General features: G+C 47.1%; 1 protein-coding gene across 2 annotated transcripts in view; it reads left to right on the plus strand.

Moving 5' to 3' along the window:
• Positions 1–15,339: 15,339 nt before the first annotated feature.
• Positions 15,340–21,363, plus strand: part of preb (prolactin regulatory element binding) — a 69,312-nt gene continuing 63,288 nt past the window's right edge. Inside the window, exon 1 of one of the 2 annotated variants that reach the window (XM_072264671.1) lies at positions 15,340–15,749. In XM_072264671.1, the coding sequence (XP_072120772.1) occupies positions 15,618–15,749 (132 nt within the window). In that variant the 5' untranslated portion in view covers positions 15,340–15,617. The remainder of the gene's footprint in view (positions 15,750–21,363) is intronic. The other variant, XM_072264672.1, reaches the window with a different exon arrangement.

Here is a 21,363-nt window from a genome sequence, read left to right on the forward strand (position 1 = left end):
CTTGACATCAAGGACGTTTTCTCTCAACTCAGCTCTGAAATCACCCATTTTGCATATGTTTGGACTGAGCAGGTGAAGAGGTCTGGAAACTAATTGGCCCTTGTAAATCTGCACATTGATGGAAAACTGATTTATGTTCTGTTTGTTGGCAAAATGTTGTAGATGCTGGAAATCTAAAAATAAATGTTCAAATATACAAAATATTTAGTTGGCCATGCAGGCTTTGTGGTGAGTGAAAGAAAGTTAACCTTTCAACCAGTTGTTCAATGGTTCCACGAAACAGAAGAAAACCCCCAAAGAATGAATGACAGGAAAATGTTAGAACCCCAGAGCCCTCTTTTCCCCTCCCATACACAAGCAGCACAACCTCCCCCCCCCCACTTATTCCTTCTCATCACCCACCATTGCAAGCAATAGCAAAGCCCCAAAGAGACCATGATCTACAGTCCATCAGACCACAGTTCACCCAACAGTTTGACATGCCACCAGCATGCTCTCGCTCATTAATGAGAGAGATAAAAGAGTATCACAATATGAAGTGAGAGAGAGTGCAGAGGCCTCCGATAGCTGTATCTGCTGTCTCGGTCTTCCGATCTGTGACACTTCAGTTGACGACACCAGTAAGGAATTGAGTCGTCCATAAGGCTGAAGCCCAAAGGCGCACATCTTTCAGGCCACCCCTGGAGATATCAAAAATGACCACTCCAAGAGCGTGAATCCAGCTCTATGTAGAACCACAGTTTGAATGCAGTTGCAGATCATGGACTCTGACAGGGTCCCAGCCACCTTTAAAAAAGCATTAGATTGAATTTAAACTGTTTTGCAGATGGGCTGGGAGAAGTCACCCTCTAGCACTATCTTAGCATCAACGTTGACCTGAAGTCCACCCCAATGGGTTTCAAATGATAGACTCAGAGACTTCAACTGGTCATGTTTGAAGAAAATCCTGTCCGATTACCATCAGCATATAACCTGTAGCGCCAGAGGTCCCAACACAATACACCACTATTTTACTAAGATAAGGAATGCCTATCGTTCTGTAACCAGATGACATTTCAGGAAATCTGATCACTTGGCTGTCCATACAGGTAGAGGCTAAAGAGCAAGGTCCAGAGACTTAAGGGGTGGCAGAAGGCAGAGGAGCAGCTACGGGATTGATTCAAGTCTTGAGTGCTGGGCCATGTTTGGATCATATGAGGAGCTTTGGATTTGAATGAGTACACCAAGGTCGTCATGGACTTTATAAAAACAATCTAGATGAATTTGTCCCCACCAACTCATTCAAAGTCTTCCCCAACCAAAAGCCCTGAATGAACCATGAGATGAGCAATCAGCTGAGGGCCGGATTAGAGGCTTTCAAGTCTAGTGACTGATCATGGATGACCCATCTTCCCTCTCAGCACCAATCTCCTGCCTTCTCCCCATATCTGTTCAAGCACTGACTAGTCAAGAATCTATCAACCTCTGCCTTAAATATACCCAATGACTTGGCCTCCTCAGCTTCGTTCTAAAAGGACGTTCCTCTTTTCTGAGGTTGTGTCTTATGGACTTAAGACTCTCACACCATAGAAAACACCATCTCCACATCCACTCTATTGAGGCCTTTCAACGTTCCATAGGTTTCAGTGAGATCTCCCCTGATTCTCTCAATTCCGATGACTGGAGTCCTAGAGCCATCAAACTCTCTTTATAAAATAAGCCTGTCAATCCTGAAATTATTTTTGGTGAACATCCTTCGAACCGTCTCCAATGTCAGCACATCCTTCGAACCCTCTCCAATGTCAGCACATCCTTTCTTAGATAAGTATAATTAAATATAAGTATAAATTTCAATAAATATAATTATTAATTACTACAATATTTTAGGTAATTAATGCGCACATTAATTTCCTTTGTGCGCTGGTTGAAAAATGTGTGTGCACGCGCACACGCGCTCAGCTTAGAGGGAACGTAGCCTGTGACTATACATAATGATTCAACACCTTCCAATCCTATGTCACCTCTTTCTAATGATTTGATTTATTTCTTTTTACTTACAAAGTCATATCACCCCATCAGCCGACCTGGCTGTCCTTTTCATAACACCATAAGACATAGGAGCCCATTATCGAGTTTGCTCCACCATTCAATCACGGCTTATCCTTTTTCTCCCTGTCTCCTCCTCAGTTCCCGGCCTTCTCCCCATAACCTTTGATGCTGTGTCCAATCAAGAACCTATCAATCGCCACCTTCAGTACACCCAATGACCTGGCCTCCACAGCTGCATGTGGTAACAAATTCACCACCCTCTGGCTAAAGAAATTGCTCCACGTTTCTGTTTTGACAGGGTGCTCCTCTATCCTGAGGCTGTGGCCTCTTGTCCTAGACTCTCCCACAATGACCTGGCCTCCACAGCTGCATGTGGTAACAAATTCACCACCCTCTGGCTAAAGAAATTGCTCCATGTTTCTGTTTTGACAGGGTGCTCCTCTATCCTGAGGCTGTGGCCTCTTGTCCTAGACTCTCCCACATCTACTCTGTCCAGGCCTTTCAACATTTGAAAGGTTTCAGTGAGATCCCCCCCCTCATCTATCTGAATTCCAGCGAGTACAGACCCAGAGCCATCAAACATTCCTCATATGATAACCCTTGCATTCCTGGAATCATCCATGCGAACCTACTCTGGACCAATGCCAGCACATCTTTTCCAAGATGAGGGGCTCAAAACTGTTCACAATATTCCCGGTGAGGCCTCACCAGTGTCTTATAAAGCCTCAGGATCATATCCCTGCTCTTGTATTCTGGACCTCTTGAAATGAATGCTAACATGGCACTTGCCTTCCTCACCACTGACTCAACCTGCAAGTTAACCTTCAAGGTGTTCTGCACAAGGACTCCCAAGTCCCTCTGCACCTCAGATTCCTGGATTTTCTCCCCATTTAGAAAGTAGTCCGTACATTTATTTCTACTACCAAAGTGCATGACCATGCATTTTCCAACTTTGTATTTCATTTGCCACTTTCTTGCCCATTCTCCTAACCCGTCAGTCCTTCTGCATCCTACCTGTTATCTCAACACTAACTGACCCTCCACCAATCTTTGTATCATCTGCAAACTTGGCAATAAAGCCAACTATTCCATCATCTAAATCATTTTTATACAGCATGAAAAGAAGTGGTCCCAACACCAACCCCTGCGGTACGCATGAGCCTGAGGCTCCGGAGGGTTCCTGTACTGTGGAAGACGTCCTGCCTCGTCCCTGTGCCAAAGACGCCACGCTCCAGTGGCCTCAATGACTACAGACTGGTGGCATTGACCTCCCACATCATGAAGACCCTGGAAAGACTTGTTCTGGAGCTGCTCTGGCCTATGGTCTGGCCACACTTAGATCCCCTCCAGTTCGCCTACCAGCCCCGACTAGGAGTTGAGAATGCCATCGTCTACCTGCTGAACCGTGTCTACGCCCACCTGGACAAGCCAGCGAGCACTGTGAGGGTCATGTTTTTTGACTTCTCCAGTGCATTCAACACCATCCGCCCTGCTCTGCTGGGGGAGAAGCTGACAGCGATGCAGGTGGATGCTTCCCTGGTATCATGGGTTCTTGATTACCTGACTGGCAGACCACAGTACGTGTACTTGCAACACTGTGTGTCCGACAGAGTGATCAGCAGCATTGGGGCTCCACAGGGGACCCTCTTGTCTCCTTTTCTCTTCACCATTTATACCTCGGACTTCAACGACTGCACAGAGTCTTGTCATCTTCAGAAGTTTTCGGATGACTCTGCCATAGTTGGATGCATCAGCAAGGGAGATGAGGTTGAGTACAGGTCTACGGTAGGAAACTTTGTCACATGGTGTGAGCAGAATTATCTGCAGCTCAATGTGAAAAAGACTAAGGAGCTGGTGGTAGACCTGAGGAGAGCTAAGGTACCGGTGACCCCTGTTTCCATCCAGGGGGTCAGTGTGAACATGGTGGAGGATTACAAATACCTGGGGATACGAATTGACAATAAACTGGACTGGTCTAAGAACTCTGAGGCTGTCTACAAGAAGGGTCAGAGCTGTCTCTATTTCCTGAGGAGACTGAGGTCCTTTAACATCTGCCGGACGATGCTGAGGATGTTCTACGGGTCTGTGGTGGCCAGTGCGATCATGTTTGCTGTTGTGTGCTGGGGCAGCAGGCTGAGGGTAGCAGACACCAACAGAATCAACAAACTCATTCATAAGGCCAGTGATGTTGTGGGGATGGAACTGGACTCTCTCACGGTGGTGTCTGAAAAGAGGATGTTGTCTAAGTTGCATGCCATCTTGGTCAATGTCTCCCATCCACTACATAATGTACTGGGTGGGCACAGGAGTACATTCAGCCAGAGACTCATTCCTCTGAGATGCAACACAGAGCATCATAGGAAGTCATTCCTGCCTGTGGCCATCAAACTTTACAACTCCTCCCTTGGAGGGTTAGACACCCTGAGCCGATAGGCTGGTCCTGGACTTAATTCATAATTTACATATTACTATTTAACTATTTATGGTTCTATTACTATTTATTATTTATGGTGCAACTGTAACAAAAACCAATTTCCCCCGGGATCAATAAAGTATGACTATGACTATGACACCGACACCTCTAGTCACTGGCAGCCTACCAGAAAAGGATCCTTTTATTCCCACATGTTGTCTCCTACCAATCAGCCAATGCTCTATCTTAGTAACTTGCCTGTAATAGCATGGGCTCTTAACTTGGTAAACAGCCGCATGTGTGGCACCTCGTCAAAGGCCTTCTGAAGATCCAAATATACAAGATCCACTACATCCCCTCTATCTATCCTTGTAATCTCAAAGAATTCCAACAGGTTTGTCGGGCAGGATTTTCCTTGAAGGAAACCATGCTGACTTTTTGCTGCTGTTGTGCCTCCTGTCTCCGCTTCCCCCACCAATACTCTGCAGCCCCGTCTTCCTCAGATCTCACCGTCAGCTCCTGGGCCCTCGGAGGCTCTCCATCTTCCTCTCACCCCAACCCTCCCCTCTCCACTGACATCCCCAGCCTCCCCCCTCCCCCCTCTGATCCCAGCTCTCATCCGTGCCAGGTCTTTACCATCCCCTCCGACCTTCAACTGTCGGAGGCAGAATGCTCTGTTCTCAGTAAGGGCCTCACGTTTGTCCCCCTTCGCCCACACCTCAGCGAGTTCCGTGTTCACCATGATGCGGAACTTTTCTTCCGCCGTCTCCGAGCCTACTTCTTCGGCAAGGACTCTTCCACCCCCACCGATGACCCCTTCTCCCGTCTTCAACCCTCCTCTTCTTCATGGACACACCGCTCTGGTCTTCTGCCTGCTGTGGATCTCTTTATCACTAATTGCCGACGGGACATCAACCGTCTCGACTTCACCGCACCTTGTCCCCATTCCAACCTCACTCCTTCGGAACGCTCTGCTCTCCACTCCCTCTGCACTAATCCTAACCTTATTATTAAACTCGCCGATAAGGGGGGTGCTGTTGTAGTCTGGCGTACTGACCTCTACCTTGCCGAGGCACAGCGACAACTCGCGGATACCTCTTATTTACCCCTCGATCGTGACCCCACTAAGGAGCACCAGGCCATTGTCTCCCACACCATCACCGACTTTATCCGCTCAGGGGATCTCCCATCCACTGCTACCAACCTCATAGTTCCCACACCCCGCACTTCCCGTTTCTACCTCCTACCCAAGATCCACAAACCTGCCTGTCCTGGCCGACCTATTGTCTCAGCTTGCTCCTGCCCCACCGAACTCATTTCTGCATACCTCGACATGGTCTTATCACCCCTTGTTCAATCCCTTCCGACCTATGTTCGTGACACTTCTCACGCTCTTAAACTTTTCGATGATTTTAAGTTCCTTGGCCCCCACCGCTTTATTTTCACCCTGGATGTCCAGTCCGTCCAGTCCTTATATACTTCCATTCCCCAAGGTCTCAAAGCTCTACGCTTCTTTTTGGATTCCAGACCCAATCAGTTCCCCTCTACCACCACTCTGCTCCGTCTAGCGGAATTAGTCCTTACTCTTAATAATTTCTCCTTTGGCTCCTCCCACTTCCTCCAAACTAAAGGTGTAGCTATGGGCACCCGTATGCCTGCCTTTTTGTTGGGTTTGTGGAACAATCTATGTTCCGTGCCTATTCTGGTATCTGTCCCCCACTTTTCCTTCGCTACATCGACGACTGCATTGGCGCTGCTTCCTGCAGGCATGCAGAACTCGTTGACTTCATTAACTTTGCCTCCAACTTTCACCCTGCCCTCAAGTTTACCTGGTCCATTTCCGACACCTCCCTCCCCTTTCTAGATCTTTCTGTCTCTGTCTCTGGAGACAGCTTATCCACTGATGTCTACTATAAGCTTACTGACTCTCACAGCTATCTGGACTATTCCTCTTCTCACCCTGTCTCTTGCAAAAACGCCATCCCCTTCTCGCAATTCCTCCGTCTCCGCCGCATCTGCTCTCAGGATGAGGCTTTTCATTCTAGGACGAGGGAGATGTCTTCCTTTTTTAAAGAAAGGGGCTTCCTTTCCTCCACTATCAACTCTGCTCTTAAACGCATCTCCCCCATTTCACGTACATCTGCTCTCACTCCATCCTCCCGCCACCCCACTAGGAATAGGGTTCCCCTGGTCCTCACCTACCACCCCACCAGCCTCCGGGTCCAACATATTATTCTCTGTAACTTCCGCCACCTCCAACGGGATCCCACCACTAAGCACATCTTTCCCTCCCCCCCTCTCTCTGCATTCCGCAGGGATCGCTCCCTACACAACTCCCTTGCCCATTTGTCCCCCCCCATACCTCCCCACTGATCTCCCTCCTGGCAGTTATCCGTGTAAGCGGAACAAGTGCTACACATGCCCTTACACTTCCTCCCTTACCACCATTCAGGGCCCCAAACAGTCCTTCCAGGTGAGGCAACACTTCACCTGTGAGTCGACTGGGGTGATATACTGCGTCCGGTGCTCCCGATGTGGCCTTTTATATATTGGCGAGACCCGACGCAGACCGCTTTGCTGAACATCTACGCTCTGTCCGCCAGAGAAAGCAGGATCTCCCAGTGGCCACACATTTTAATTCCACATCCCATTCCCATTCTGATATGTCTATCCACGGCCTCCTCTACTGTAAAGAAGAAGCCACACTCAGGTTGGAGGAACAACACCTTATATTCCGTCTGGGTAGCCTCCAACCTGATGGCATGAACATCGACTTCTCTAACTTCCGCTAGGTCCCACCTCCCCCTCATACCCTATCTGTTACTTATTTTTATGCACACATTCTTTCTCTCACTCTCCTTTTTCTCCCTCTGTCCCTCTGAATATACCTCTTGCCCATCCTCTGGGTTCCCCCTCCCCCTTGTCTTTCTTCCCGGACCTCCTGTCCCATGATCCTCTCGTATCCCCTTTTGCCAATCACCTGTCCAGCTCTTGGCTCCATCCCTCCCCCTCCTGTCTTCTCCTATCATTTTGGATCTCCCCCTCCCCCTCCAACTTTCAAATCCCTTACTCACTCTTCCTTCAGTTAGTCCTGACGAAGGGTCTCGGCCTGAAACGTCAACTGCACTCTTCCTAGAGATGCTGCCTGGCCTGCTGCATTCACCAGCAACCCTTGATGTGTGTTGCTGTGACTAACCTACTGCAATTTTTTGAGAAAATTACATGCAGGATAGACGAAGGAGATGCAGTGGATATGGTGTACTTGGATTTTCAGAAGGCCTTTGACAAGGTGTCGCACAGGAGGCTGCTTAGTAAGATAAGAGTCCGTAGAATCACAGGGAAGTTACTAGCATGGGTGGAGCATTGGCTGGTTGGCAGAAAACAGAGTGGGAATAAAGGGATCCTATTCTGGCTGGCTGCCGGTTAGCAGTGGAGTTCCACAGGGGTCAGTGTTGGGACTGCTGTTTTTTATGATGTATGTCAATGATTTGGACTACGGTATTAATGGATTTGCGGCCAAATTTGCTGATGATACGAAGATATGTGGAGGAGCGAGTAGCGTTGAAGAAACAGAGAGCCTGCAGAGAGACTTAGATAGTTTAGGGGAATGGGCAAAGAAGTGGAAAAATGGAATAAAATGTTGGAAAGTGTATGATTATGCACTTTGGTGGAAGAAATAAACGGACAGACTATTATTTAGATGGAAAGTGAATTCAAAATGCAGAGATGCAAAGGGACTTCGGAGTCCTTGTGCAAGATACCCTAAAGGTTAACATCCAGGTTGAGTTGGAAGTGAAAAAGGTGAATGCAATGTTGGCATTCATTTCTAGAGGTATAGAATATAAGAGCAGGGATGTGATGTTGAAGCTCTATAAGGCACTCGTGAGACCACACGGAGTATTTTGTACAGTTTTGGGCTCCATATTTTAGAAAGGATATACTGACATTGGAGAGGGTTAAGAGAAGACAACAATGATTCCAGGAATGAAAGGGTTGTCGTATGAGAAACGTCTGGCAGCTCTTCGGTTGTATTCCCTGGAGTCCAGGAGAATGAGGGGGAACCAATAGAAACATTCTGAATGTTAAAAGGCCTGAACAGATTGGATATGGCAAAGTTATTTCCCATGGTAAGGGAGTCTAGGACAAGAGGGCACAGCTTCAGGATTAAAGGACGTCCATTTAAAATGGAGATGCAGAGAAATTACTTTCGTCAGAGGGTGGTAAATCTGTGGAATTTGTTGCCATGAGCGGCTGTAGAGGCCAAGTCATTGGGTGCATTTAAGGCAGAGATAGATAGGTTCTTGATTAGCCAGGGTATCAAAGGGTATGGGGAGAAGGCAAGGGAGTTGGGATGACTGGAAGAATTGGATCAGCCGTGATTGAATGGCGGAACAGACTAGATGGGCCGAATGGCCTACTTCTGCTACTATATCTTATGGGCTTGAATTCAATGCCTTGACTAATAACAACAAGCATGTCATGTGCTTTCCTAACCACCCCACCAACCTGTGTAGTCAGTTTCAGGGAACGATAAACGTGCACCCCGAGATCCTTCTGCTTATCAACTGCTCAGTATCTTGTTAAAATGCTTACATAACTTGAACATACATTAATTAAGTAAGATTACCATTAAGGATTGTGCATGGACCCTATTTGACAGATAACAGATATTCATCACCGGAGTGGCCGCTGTGCGCTGCGTCGCGCTGCGCCATCTTCTCCTCCTCCCGCTGATGGAGGGTATATTATCTGTCAAATATATAGGACAAGATGTTATATTTGACAGATAATGAGGAGCTGATAGATATGAGCTACAGGGAGATCGTCACCCTAAGTTGCAGGAGGCAGGTACGTAGGTGACTGACAGGAGATGGAAGGGAATAGGCAGACAGCTCACACCTGTGGCTGTTCCCCTGAATAATACTGTTTTGGTTACTACTGGTGGGTGGGGATGGGGTGACCTGCCAGAAGCTGAAATGAGGAGGTTTTTGGCACTGTCTAATTCTATCATTCAGAAGGGATGGGAAGAGAAGAAGACTGCAACAGTGATGGGAGATTCTGTGGATGTGAAAAAGACACCCAGGTGGTATTTTGATTCTCAAGTGCCAGGGTCTGGGATCTGGGTAGGAAGCTGAAAAGCAGGACCTCCAGGATGGTAATCTCTGGATTGCTGCCTGTGCCACACACCAGTGAGGGTAAGAATAGGATGCTTTGGCAGGTGAATATGTGGCAGAGAAATTGGTGCAAGGAGCAGGGTTTTTGATTTCTGGAACATTGGGATCACTTCTGGGGAAGGTATGAACCCAAGGGGGGCCATTATCCTTGTGGGCAGGTTGTGAGAACAGTTGGGGAGGGGTGAAATTAATTTGGTAGTGGGATGGAAACCAGACTGACAGTGCTGAGAACGGGGTAGTTGGTATACAACTTGACGGACTGTGTCGTGAGACTTTGAGGAAGGACAGGCAGATGAAAAGGCAAAATAGCAGTTACTGGGATAAGTACATCAAAGTACATACATGTCACCATTTACGACCCTGAGATTCATTTTCTTGAAGTGTAAAATAGGGCAAAATTTAAAAGGGAGATGACTACAAGACTGAAGATTTCTGTGGAATAATGTAGATGAACTTCTAGCACATTTGGGAATTGGGAACAGATGTTCTCAGGGAAATGTTCAGGGGATATTTGTTCTGCACAGGTGTGTTCCAATGAGACAGGGAAGGTATGGTAGGGTACAAAGGCAGTTGTACATCTAGTCAAGAAGAAAAGAAGACCTTATGAAAGGTTCAAAAAATTAGGCAATGATAGAGATCTAGAAGATTATAAGGCTAGCAGGAAGGAGCTTAAGAATGAAATTAGGAGAGCCAGAAGGGGCATGAGAAGGCCTTGGCAGACAGGATTAAGGGAAACCACAAGGCATTCTACAAATATGTGAAGAGCCAGAGGATAAGATATGAGAGAATAGGACCAAACAAGTGTGACAGTGGAAATGTGTATCAGGGGTCCGCAACCTTTTTCGTACTGCGGACCGGTTTCATATTGACAATATTCTTGCGGACCGGCGGGGTGGGGGGGGGTAGGGTTGCCAACGTGCAAGAGTAGCAGTCAAATACGTTGGGTTTACCCCGAAAAAGACTACAATGACCATGAAGCCTTGCGCGGGCACCAGTGCGCATGCGTAATACGTGCCGATTTTTTTTAAAGTTGTTTTTGCCGAGTTGGCGGCGGCGGCGGCGGCGGGGGGGTGGGGTGGGTGGTGGGGTGTGTTAATCACGACCGGAATATAGGTGATAAGTGGCTTATACACTCAATTTCGTTTCTAAAAGGGTTTATCTAACGAATTTAATATTAAACACACAGCGCATATTTTCCTAGCATGAATATAGCGATAAGGCAATTATCAAGGGAGGACGGGGAAGCTTGAAGTGTTGAACGAACTTTCAGTAGAAGTGGTAGAGGCAGGTTCGATATTATCATTCAAAGAAAAATTGGAAGGGTATATGGACAGGAAAGGAATGGAGGGTTATGGGCTGAGTGCAGGTCGGTGGGAGTAGGTGAGAGTAGCGTTCGGCACGGACTAGAAGGGGCGAGATCGCCTGTTTCCATGCCGTAATTGTTACATGGTTATATAAGTCACTTATAATAGCATCATAACATTTTAAGTAACGTTTGGATATCAAACACAGCGCATATTTTCCTCGTATGAACATATAAAATCATTGCAACGCACCAATATCGCTGAATCAGTGGGAGCCCTGGGCTTGTTTTCCTGCAACAAGACGGTCCTATCGAGATGTGATGGGAGACAGCGATACTCGAAGGGGGTTCCTTATGTCCAGTCTATTCCGTAATTTAGTTTTCGTTGCATTGATTGCAGAGATATGTTGGAAATGGAAGCAACGTTTTCAGTGCTTTCCTGACTATCTCAGGATATTTAGCCTTGACTTGGATCCGGAATGCCGGCAGAGATGTTATGTCAAACATACCTTTCAGCCCGTCGTCATTTGCAAGCTCATGGAGTTGATCTCCTTCCCGCGCTGACATGGATGACGCGCGGGTCATGACCTCGCGTGCGTTCAAACTCAACAGTGGGGAATGAGGAAAGGTGCAGCTGACTCCTATCGCCAAATCATATCGTTTCCTAGCGGCCCGGTACTGGTCCGCGGACCGGTGGTTGGGGACCGCTGGTGTATATGGAACTGGAGGAGATAGCAGAGGTACTTATTGAGTGCTTTGCTTCAGTATTCACTATGGAAAAGGATCTTGGCAATTGTGGGGATGACTTACAGCGGACTGAAAAGCTTGATCATGTAGATATTAAGAAAGAGGATGTGCTGGAGCTTTTGGAAGGCATCAAGTTGGATAAGTCACCAGGACTGGACAAGATGTACCCCAGGCTACTGTGGGAGGCGAGGGAGGAGATTGCTGAGCCTCTGGCTATGATCTTTGCATTATCAATGGGAACAGGAGAGGTTCCAGAGGATTGGAGGGTTGCAGATGTTGTTCCATTTTTCAAGAAAGGGATAGCCCAGGGAATTATAGACCAGTGAGTCTTACTTCAATGGTTAGTAAATTGATGGAGAAGATTCTGAGAGGTAGGATTCATGAATATTTGGAGAGGCAAAATATGATTGGAATAGTCAGCATGGCTTTGTCAAGAGCAGGTCATGCCTTATGAGACTGATTGAATTTTTTGAGGATGTGACTAAACACATTGATGAAGGTAGAGCAGTAGATGTAGTGTATATTTATTTCAGCAAGTCTTTTGACAAGGTACCCCATGCAAGGGTTATTGAGAAAGTAAGGAGGCATGGGATCCGAGGGGACATTGCTTGTGGATCCAGAACTGTCTTGTCCACAGAAGACAAAAAGTAGTTTTAGATGGGTCATATTCTGCATGGAGATCAGTGACCAGTGGTGTGCCTCAGGGATCTATTCTGTGACCTCCTACTCTTTGTGATTTTTATAAATGACCTGGATGAGGAAGTGGAGGGATGGGTTAGTAAGTTTGCTGATGACACAAAGGTTGGGTTTGTTGTGGATAGTGTGGAGGACTGTCAGATGTTACAACGGGGCATTGATAGGATACAAAACTGGGCTAAGAAGAGGCAGATGGAGTTCAACCCAGTTAAATGTGAGGTGGTTCATTTTGGTAGGTCAAATATGATGGCAGAATATAGTATTAATGGTGAGACTCTTGGCAGTGTGGAAGATCAGAGGGATCTTAGCGTCTGAGTCCATAGGACACTCAAAGCTGCTGCGCAGGTTGACTCTGTGGTTAAGAAAGCATACGGTGAATTGGCCTTTATCAATTGTGGGATTGAGTTTAGGAACCCAGAGGTAATGTTGCAGCTATATAGGACCCTGGTCAGACTGCACTTGGAGTACTGTGCTCAGTTCTGGTTGCCTCACTACAGGAAGGATGTGGAAACCATAGAAAGGGTGCAGAGGAGATTTACAAGGATGTTGCTTGGATTGGGGAGCATGCTTTATGAGGGTAGGTTGAGTGAACTCGGCCTTTTCTCCTTGGAGCGACAGAGGATGAGAGGTGACCTGATAGTGGTGTACAAGATAATGAGAGGCATTGATCGTGTGGATAGTCAGAGGCTTTTCCCCAGGGCTGAAATGGCTAGCACGAGAGGGCACAGTTTTAAGGTGCTTGGAAGTAGATACAGAGGAAATTGCAGGGGTAAGTTTTGTTATGCAGAGAGTGGTGAGTGCAGGGAATGGGCTGCCGGCGACAGTGGTGGAGGCGGATACAATAGGGTCTTTTAAAAGACTCCTGGGTAATTACATGAAGCTTACAAAAATAGAGGGCTATGGGTAACCCTAGGTAATTTCTCAGGTAAGGACATATTTGGCACAGCTTTGTGAGCCGAAGGGCCTTTATTGTGCTGTAGGTTTCCATGTTTCTATGACACACTTTGTATCAAAAAGACAGGCAAGTAGGCAGAAGGGGCACAGTGGCTCCGTTGGTTAAAAAAATGAAGTCAAAAGGAAAAGGTAACATGGGATTTATAGATACTGAATTTCTTTTGGGTAGAGTTAAAAAACTGCAAGAGTAAAAAGACCCTGATGGGAGTTGTATACAGGCTGCCAGACAGAAGTGAGGATGTGGGCTACAAATGATAGAGACAGATAGAAAAGGCATGTTAAAAAGGGCAATGTTATGCTTGTCATGGGGGATTTCATTGGGGTGGATTCATTGATGGAGGTGTTGACCAGTCTGATGGCTTGGGGGAGCCTAGTGGTCCTGGTGCATAGTGTCCTCAAAGATGGGAGTGAGTGAGACAAACAGTCCATGAGCAGGGTGGGTGGGATCCTCCATGATGGTGCTGGTCTTTTCCCAGCACCGTTCTGTATAAATGTCCTCAATGGTGGGTAGGTTGGTGCAGATGACGAGTTGGGCAGTTTTGACTACCCATTGCAGAACCCTGCTGTCCACCACAATGCAGTTTCTATACTAAGCAGTGTTACAGCTCTTTAGGATGCTCTCCACGACGTATCTGTCGAATGATCTGGATATCCTTAGAAAATAGATGCATTGGTGAGCTTTCTTGACTGTGGGGAAAAAAAAAGCTGTCTTTAAGCCTGGTGGTACATGTTTTCAGTCTGCTGATGACGGTCTTGGCCCGAAACCTCGACTGTTTATTCCCCTCTTTTGATGCTACCGGACCTGCTGAGGTCGTTTTACCAGTTTGGGTATCAGACCTGGTGGCACCAGACCTGCCCGTACTCGGCACAGACATCCCGTTACGCCCAGACCCTGTGCCCCGGAAAGACATGGCGATCGTTTCCGCTATTCCCCTCACAAACATGGCGCCAGTTCCCTGTGCAGTGGAGAAATACATCAGGTCCTCCTGCGTGATTTTTTTTTGTTTTCTTCTAATAATTTCGTGTTTGCAATATCATGCATCTATGGCGAGTCTCTTACTCTGTGTCAGTCACCAATTCCACCCCACCCGCCTCGCACAGATGGACACAAGATCACAAATAAAAGAAAATCTAAGCAACACACACAAAATGCTGGAGGAACTCAGCAGGCCAGACAGCATCTGTGGGGAAAAAAAGACGACGTTTCGCGTCGGTTCGACGCTTCGGCAGAGCTGTGTGTGTTGCTCGGATTTCCAGCATCTGGAGATGCTGGTTTCTGCCTTTTTTTTTAAGTCCTGATGGGGTCCGGACCCAAAAGATCGATTGATGATTCCTATCCAAAGATGCTGCCTGACCTGTTGATTTCCTGCCATATGCCCACCGACACTACCCCACACAGACATGGCATCTGTTCTCCACTGCCCCGCACAATCATGATACCAGTCATGTGCCCCGATTAGACATGGCATCGATCTCCCCCTTCCCCACTGCCCCGCACAATCATGGTACCAGTCATGTGCCCCGATTAGACATGGCATCGATCTCCCCCTTCCCCACTGCCCCGCACAATCATGGTACCAGTCATGTGCCCCGATTAGACATGGCATCGATCTCCCCCTTCCCCACTGCCCCGCACAATCATGGTACCAGTCATGTGCCCCGATTAGACATGGCATCGATCCCCCCCTTCCCCACTGCCCCGCACAATCATGGTACCAGTCATGTGCCCCGATTAGACATGGCATCGATCTCTCGCTTCCCCATTGCCCCGCACAATCATGGTACCAGTGATGTGCCCCGATTAGACATGGCATCGATCTCCCCATTCCCCACTGCCCCGCACAATCATGGCACCCGTCCTTGTGCCCCGATTAGACATGGCATCGATCTCCCCGCTTCCCCACTGCCCCGCACAATCATGGCACCTGTCCTGTGCCCCGATTAGACATGGCATCGATCTCCCTCCTCCCCACTGCCCCGCAAATCACGGTACCAGTCACGTGCCCCGATTAGCCATGGTCCCGATCTCCTCCCTTCCGCACTGCCCCGCGCAGTCATGGTACTAGTCATGTGCCCTGATTAGATATGGCATCGAATTACCCCCTCCCCACTGCCCCGCACAAGCATGGCACCCGTCCCTGTGGCCCTTTGAGGCGGAGCAGGTAAGAACTCCGCCTCCCGGTTGTCACCTTTGTCGCTCGATGCTGATGTGTCTGCTGTCCGGTTTGAAGGAAGCCCGAGTGTTGAAGCTGCAGGCCTAGGACCACGAGGCGGAGGCAGGGCCTGCTTCTCTCCGGCGGCAATGGGCCGCCGAGGTGCCGCTGAGTTGTATCGCGCTCCTTTCCCGCTCTACACGGTCAGTGTTCCGCGGGCCGACCTGGTGGTGACCGCGGGAGGAGGAGGCGCCTCTAAGACCGGCATCAGCAATGGAGTGGTAAGTGAAGCGAGGCTCAGCGGCTCCAAGCCCTGAACGACCCAGGCCAAGGGACATCCGTCTGGCCCAAACGGCGGGCGCGTCTCTAGCTGCCATGTACTTAATGGGCCGAACGATCTCCATGGCCAGGAACACTCGAACAGAGAATATCTGCACTTTTGGATAGTCATAGCTCAGGTGATTACAGAGGCAAGAGAGAGGAGCTGGCCAAACTTGATTGACAGGGGACACGAACATAGATGGCAGTAAAGCAGCAATGGCTAGAGTTTCTCGGAGTAATTCGGAAGGCGCAGGATGGGTTTATGGAAAGAAGAAGCTATTCCAAAGGGATGATGTGGGAAAAGGGGAGTCAGCGAAAGCATTAAAATCAAAAGAGATAGTATACAATATGGCAAAAAATAGTGGGAAGATTGTAAAAACGAACCGAAGGCAACTAAATGTTCAGCACAGAAAATAAGAAGTATGAAGGAGATGAGTTTGTTTGGAATTATGGTATTGGAAGTCAGAGCCTAAGTCAATAAATAATAGTCTGTTTTAGGTACCTTTGTTGTCTGGATGTCCTGGGAATGACAGCTGTCTATACCTTGGAAATTGAAATGCATGTGTAAATGCTTCTTAAATAGCATGAAAGTCTTGCCTCCATCACCTCCTTCAGAATTGTGTTCCAAATTTGAAATGTGCTCTGTGTGGAGAAAAAATAACTCCAAAAATAGCTCTAAGCCTCGCGTATCTCACCTTTTACCTATTTCTCCCTCCCAAAAATGTTTACTATTATAAAGTGTATCTCCATGTAATTTTATGTATGAGCAAGTTGATGCCTTGAACAAGTGATCCCAGTGATTAAATATCATTAAGGAGACACAAGATTCTGCAGAAACTGATGTGGCAGGGAAATGAACGAACTGCTGAAGGAACTCAGTAAGTTCGGTAGCACTCGTGAAGGCAAGTGGACACCTCTATATCTTTCACCAATAAGCTTCCCAACTCTTTACTATACCCCTCCCCCAAGTTTCACTTATCACCCTGTGTTTCTCCCCCCCCCCACCTTCTAATCCTGACTCCTCATCTTTTATTCTGCAGTCCTGCTGAAGGGTCTTGACCCGAAACGTCAACTGTACTCTTTTCCATAGATGCTGCCTAGCCTGCTGAGTTCCTCCAGCGTTTTGTGCCTGTTGCTTTGGATTTCCAGCATATGATAAGGTACCCCATGCAAGACTTATTGAGAAAGTAAGGAGGCATGGGATCCAAGGAGACATTGCTTTGTGGATCTTGAACTGGCTTGCCCACAGAAAGCAAAGAGTGGTTTTAGACAGGTCATATTCTGCATGGAGACCGGTGACCAGTGGTGTGCCTCAGGGATCTGTTTTGGGACCCCTACTCTTTGTGATTTTTATAAATGACCTAGAATAGATGAGGAAGTGGAAGGATGGGTTAGTCAGTTTGCTGATGACACGAAGGTTGGGGTGTTGTGGATAATGTGGAGGACTGTCAGATGTTACAACGGGGCATTGATAGGATACAAAACTGGGCTGAGAAGTGGCAGATGGAGTTTAACCTAGATAAGTGTGAGGTGGTTCATTTTGGTAGGTCAAATATGATGGCAGAGTATAGCATTAATGGTAAGACTCTTGGCAATGTGGAGGATCAGAGGGATCTTGGGGTCCGAATCCATAGGACACTCAAAGCTGCTATGCAGGTTGACTTTGTGGTTAAGAAGACATGGTGCATTGGCCTTTATCAATCGTGGGATTGAGTTTAAGAGCCGAGAGGTAATGTTGCAGCTATATAGGACACTGGTCAGACCCCAATTGGAGTACTGTGCTCAATTCTGGTTGCCTCACTACAAGAAGGAACGTGGAAACCATAGAAAGGGTGCAGAGGAGATCTACAAGGATGTTGCCTGGATTGGAGAGCATGCCTTATGAGAATAGGTTGAGTGAACTCGGCCTTTTCTCCTTGGAGCGACGGAGGATGAGAGGTGACCTGATAGAGGTGTACAAGATAATGAGAGGCATTGATTGTGTGGATATTCAGAGGCTTTTCCCAGGGCTGAAATGGCTAGCATGAGAGGGCATAGTGTGAGGGGATCCAGGAGTGCCCCTATTAACTGTTTGAAGAGAGACAGAGTTATTTACCACCGATATGTTGTGTTGAAGAGAGAGAGAGACAAAGATTAACGGTTGGACTGTCACTTTGATGCATTGGAAGTAACTTTGGATTTCTACTGAATTGGGTTTGGAGACAGCACCGAGCAGCTTGAAGGTTGCTATGGTGACTGAAGGCAGATTGTTGATGTTACTTTCAAGGACATGTTGCCTGCTTGTGCATTTCTTCACAGACAAAGGGAGGAGGAACTCTTTGAATGACAGGTGATGCTCAGCACAGAGAAATAAATAGGTCAGATGATACAGACCTCAGACACATGATCTGGATACTGAATGAGCATTGTTGTGCGCGCAGAGAAAGTGGGTTTTTGCAGGATCGATCAGGCGGATTGATCCAAATTGCTATTCTATCGGTGAGGAAGGGGTTGACTGGTGGGGAGTTGTCTATGTGTCCACCCTCGCCTGGGTGATAGCTCCACCACAGGAAGACCGGTCCCCCAGTTAAAGTCACAGTCGGTGACTTGTAAAGGATTTCGGAGGACGACGAGAAGATCGACGGCATCAGCTCACCTGAAGACTCAACTCACTCTCTCTCTCTCCCTCTCTCTTTCTCTCTCCATCACTACTCAACTAAATACCACGAACTGAACTGAACTGAACTTTACTCAACATCGTAAGGCTGTATCTTTTTACCCCTAGACTTAAAGAAGCTTGGTTTTTCATACATATATATTCCACACTTACTTTTATATATAATCATTGCTAACCTGTTTGATTTATCTACATTTATATTTACTGTATTGGGTAGTTACTAATAAATATTAGTAGTTTATAGCAATACGAGACTCCAAAGTGGTTTCTATTTCTGCTGGCTTCTTTATCCTCGTCACGGGGTAGGTGACATAATTGGGGCCTGCGTCCGCGATATGAACAAATTGGTCAGGAGGCTGGTTTGATTGATTGGGGAAAATCCCTTTTGATTTGGTTGTGTGGAAAAACAGCAGAAATAGATGTTAGGAACTTTCTGAAATCACCAGACCTGGTGACTTTGAAGTTAACTAAAAAGTATGAGTTACGGGACATTGCTAAAGAATTGAAAGTTGAGGTAAAGAGAGGTATGACAAAGGTAGAAATTAAAAGGAAAATAGTTGAATATTATATAGTACCAGTGGAATGTGAGGATTCTCAGTCATTTGTAGTAGACCGTGTTTTAAAAACTGGTGAGGTCAATGTTGCTGGAAGTAATGGGAAAAGTGCTGTTCCTGGACTTTTGGATAAAGTGCTGGAAAAGGTTGGATTGGTTGTGTGACCTTTGACCCTGCTTGCAGGACAAAGGCCTGCTGAGACAGGATGCGCTAGTTTGTTGGATTTTGTTTGGACATGTGGAAGTGAGCACCTGCAAGGTCATGCTGTTATTCAGAGTACTGTGATGGAGGCAAGGCGTAGTGAAGGTCGGAGAAAGTTGATAAAGAGATTGTTTGGCCTCTTTTATATTCTGATCAGCCTGATGGTGGTACTGAGTTTAATAAACAATGGAGGCATGTTGACAGCTCTCCAAGATAAGAGTGTTTCAGCAATTCAGCTAATGAGCAAAGTTGCTATTGAGACCTACAATAGAAAAACCAAAGGTTTAAATTATGAGGTGTCACAGACTTTTCTACCTTCCAGATTTCAGCAGGACTTAGAGGGTAGTACAATTGATAAGGGTAAGGTGTATAAGAAAGGTTTGTCTTTATTGAGGAAGGATTTTACAGAGGAACAGAGCAAGATTCTGGAATGGTGGCTTTAAGGGAGATGGCTGTCACAGGAGAGGAGGTTCAGAGAGAGTCAATGGGATGTTACCTTAAAGATGAGGTGTTGATGAGGAAATGGAAACCAGCCACAGTGCCGGCAAGTCACGTGGTGGTTCTGGAAGGTTACAAGGCTGAAATTTTAAACATGGCTTACAGTATGCCTTTAGGTGGATGCCATTGTGTGAGAAATGAGGAAAATGGGAATGAGGGGGTTCCTCTCTTCTTATTTAGTGGTGGAGATTCGATTCAGAAGGCAGTGAAGGGTAATTTGTTGGAACCTGTGTTCAGTTACAGGCCAAAAGGACCTTTGACCCTACTCAGAGAACTCTGGAAGGGATTTAGTAAGCTTCGTGACTTTGCCAAGGAAAGTTTACAAAATGGTTGAGTCAAAATAAGACACTTGTTTACTAGAATTGCAGCTGGGAGAATGGCTGTAGAACAAAATGGAATCGTGAAATCTGATAATGGACTGGAAAGGCATGTTTACCCACTGAATCTAGACTCACCAAGATGTCAGAATTCCATTATTTTGAAAAATATTACTGATAAGGTCCACCAGTTGGACCCAAAGTGGAAAAAACAAGTAAAAGGACTAATTGGTGTTTTGAAACGGTGCACAGGTGCAGTGCAACGGGTCATTATGAATTTAGTCCAGCTTACGAAATGGTATCCTTGCAGATTGAGCTTTGAGGAAAGTAAAATGGGTGAAGAAGAAATTAGAAACAAGAAAGAACAAAGAAAGAGAATGGATGACTGTATTGATAGAGTGGGGAAGGCTAAATACCTTTTTAAGATTGACTTGTTAACAGGATACCAGGGTGTTCCTTTAAAGAGATATCAGCATTTGTGACACCGTCTCGACTGTATGAATACAATGTTTCACACTTCGGGATGAAAAATCCTTTAGAAACGTCGTGGGAGCTGAATTCTGAAGGAAGGCAGTTTTTTTTAAAACTTCTTCGAGTGCAAGAAGGACGAGACTGCGCAGGCACGTGACATCAACAGGACCGCGCGGAGAGTTTAAAAAGACCACCCTATACAGCGGGCAGTGGAGTGAGTGGGAGCAGAGTGTAGAACTTTGGCTTCAACGGGCTTCGGCGGTAAACGGGAAGAGGCAAGAGCGAGGCACCAACTCCTTTTTTCTCCCCCCCCCCCACCCCTTTCGCGAATCAGCCCGGACAGACAGGAACAGCAGGGCTCTCACAGCTAACGGTACGAGCTAACGATTTAAAAAGTTTGTCTCTTTGGCGAGGTAAGTGGGTGAGCAGACTTATTTTTCCTGTTTCATTCCTGTAGAATTAGGTAGCATGCCTGCAGGGTTAGTGCTTTGTTCAGAGTGTCAGATGTGGGAATCCTGGGAGACCTCCAGCCTCCCTGATGGCCACATCTGCGCCAGGTGCACCGAGTTGCAGCTCCTCAGAGACCGTGTTAGGGATCTGCAGCTGCAGCTTGATGACCTACTGCTTATCAGGGAAAGTGAAGAGGTGATCGACAGGAGCTACAGGGAAATAGTCATCCCTAGGCTACAGGGGTCCGAAAACTGGGTCACTGTCAAGAGAGGGAAGGGAAATGCCCAGATAGTGGAGAGCACACCTGTGGCTGTCCTCTTCAGCAACAAATATCTTGTTCTGGATGCTGTTGAGGGGGATGACCTGACAGGGGACGCCCACGGTGACCGGGTCTCTGGCACTGAGCCTGGCGCTGTTGTGCAGGAGA

Source organism: Mobula birostris, chromosome 8, assembly GCF_030028105.1.
Source record: "Mobula birostris isolate sMobBir1 chromosome 8, sMobBir1.hap1, whole genome shotgun sequence".
NCBI classification, from domain to species: domain Eukaryota; kingdom Metazoa; phylum Chordata; class Chondrichthyes; order Myliobatiformes; family Myliobatidae; genus Mobula; species Mobula birostris.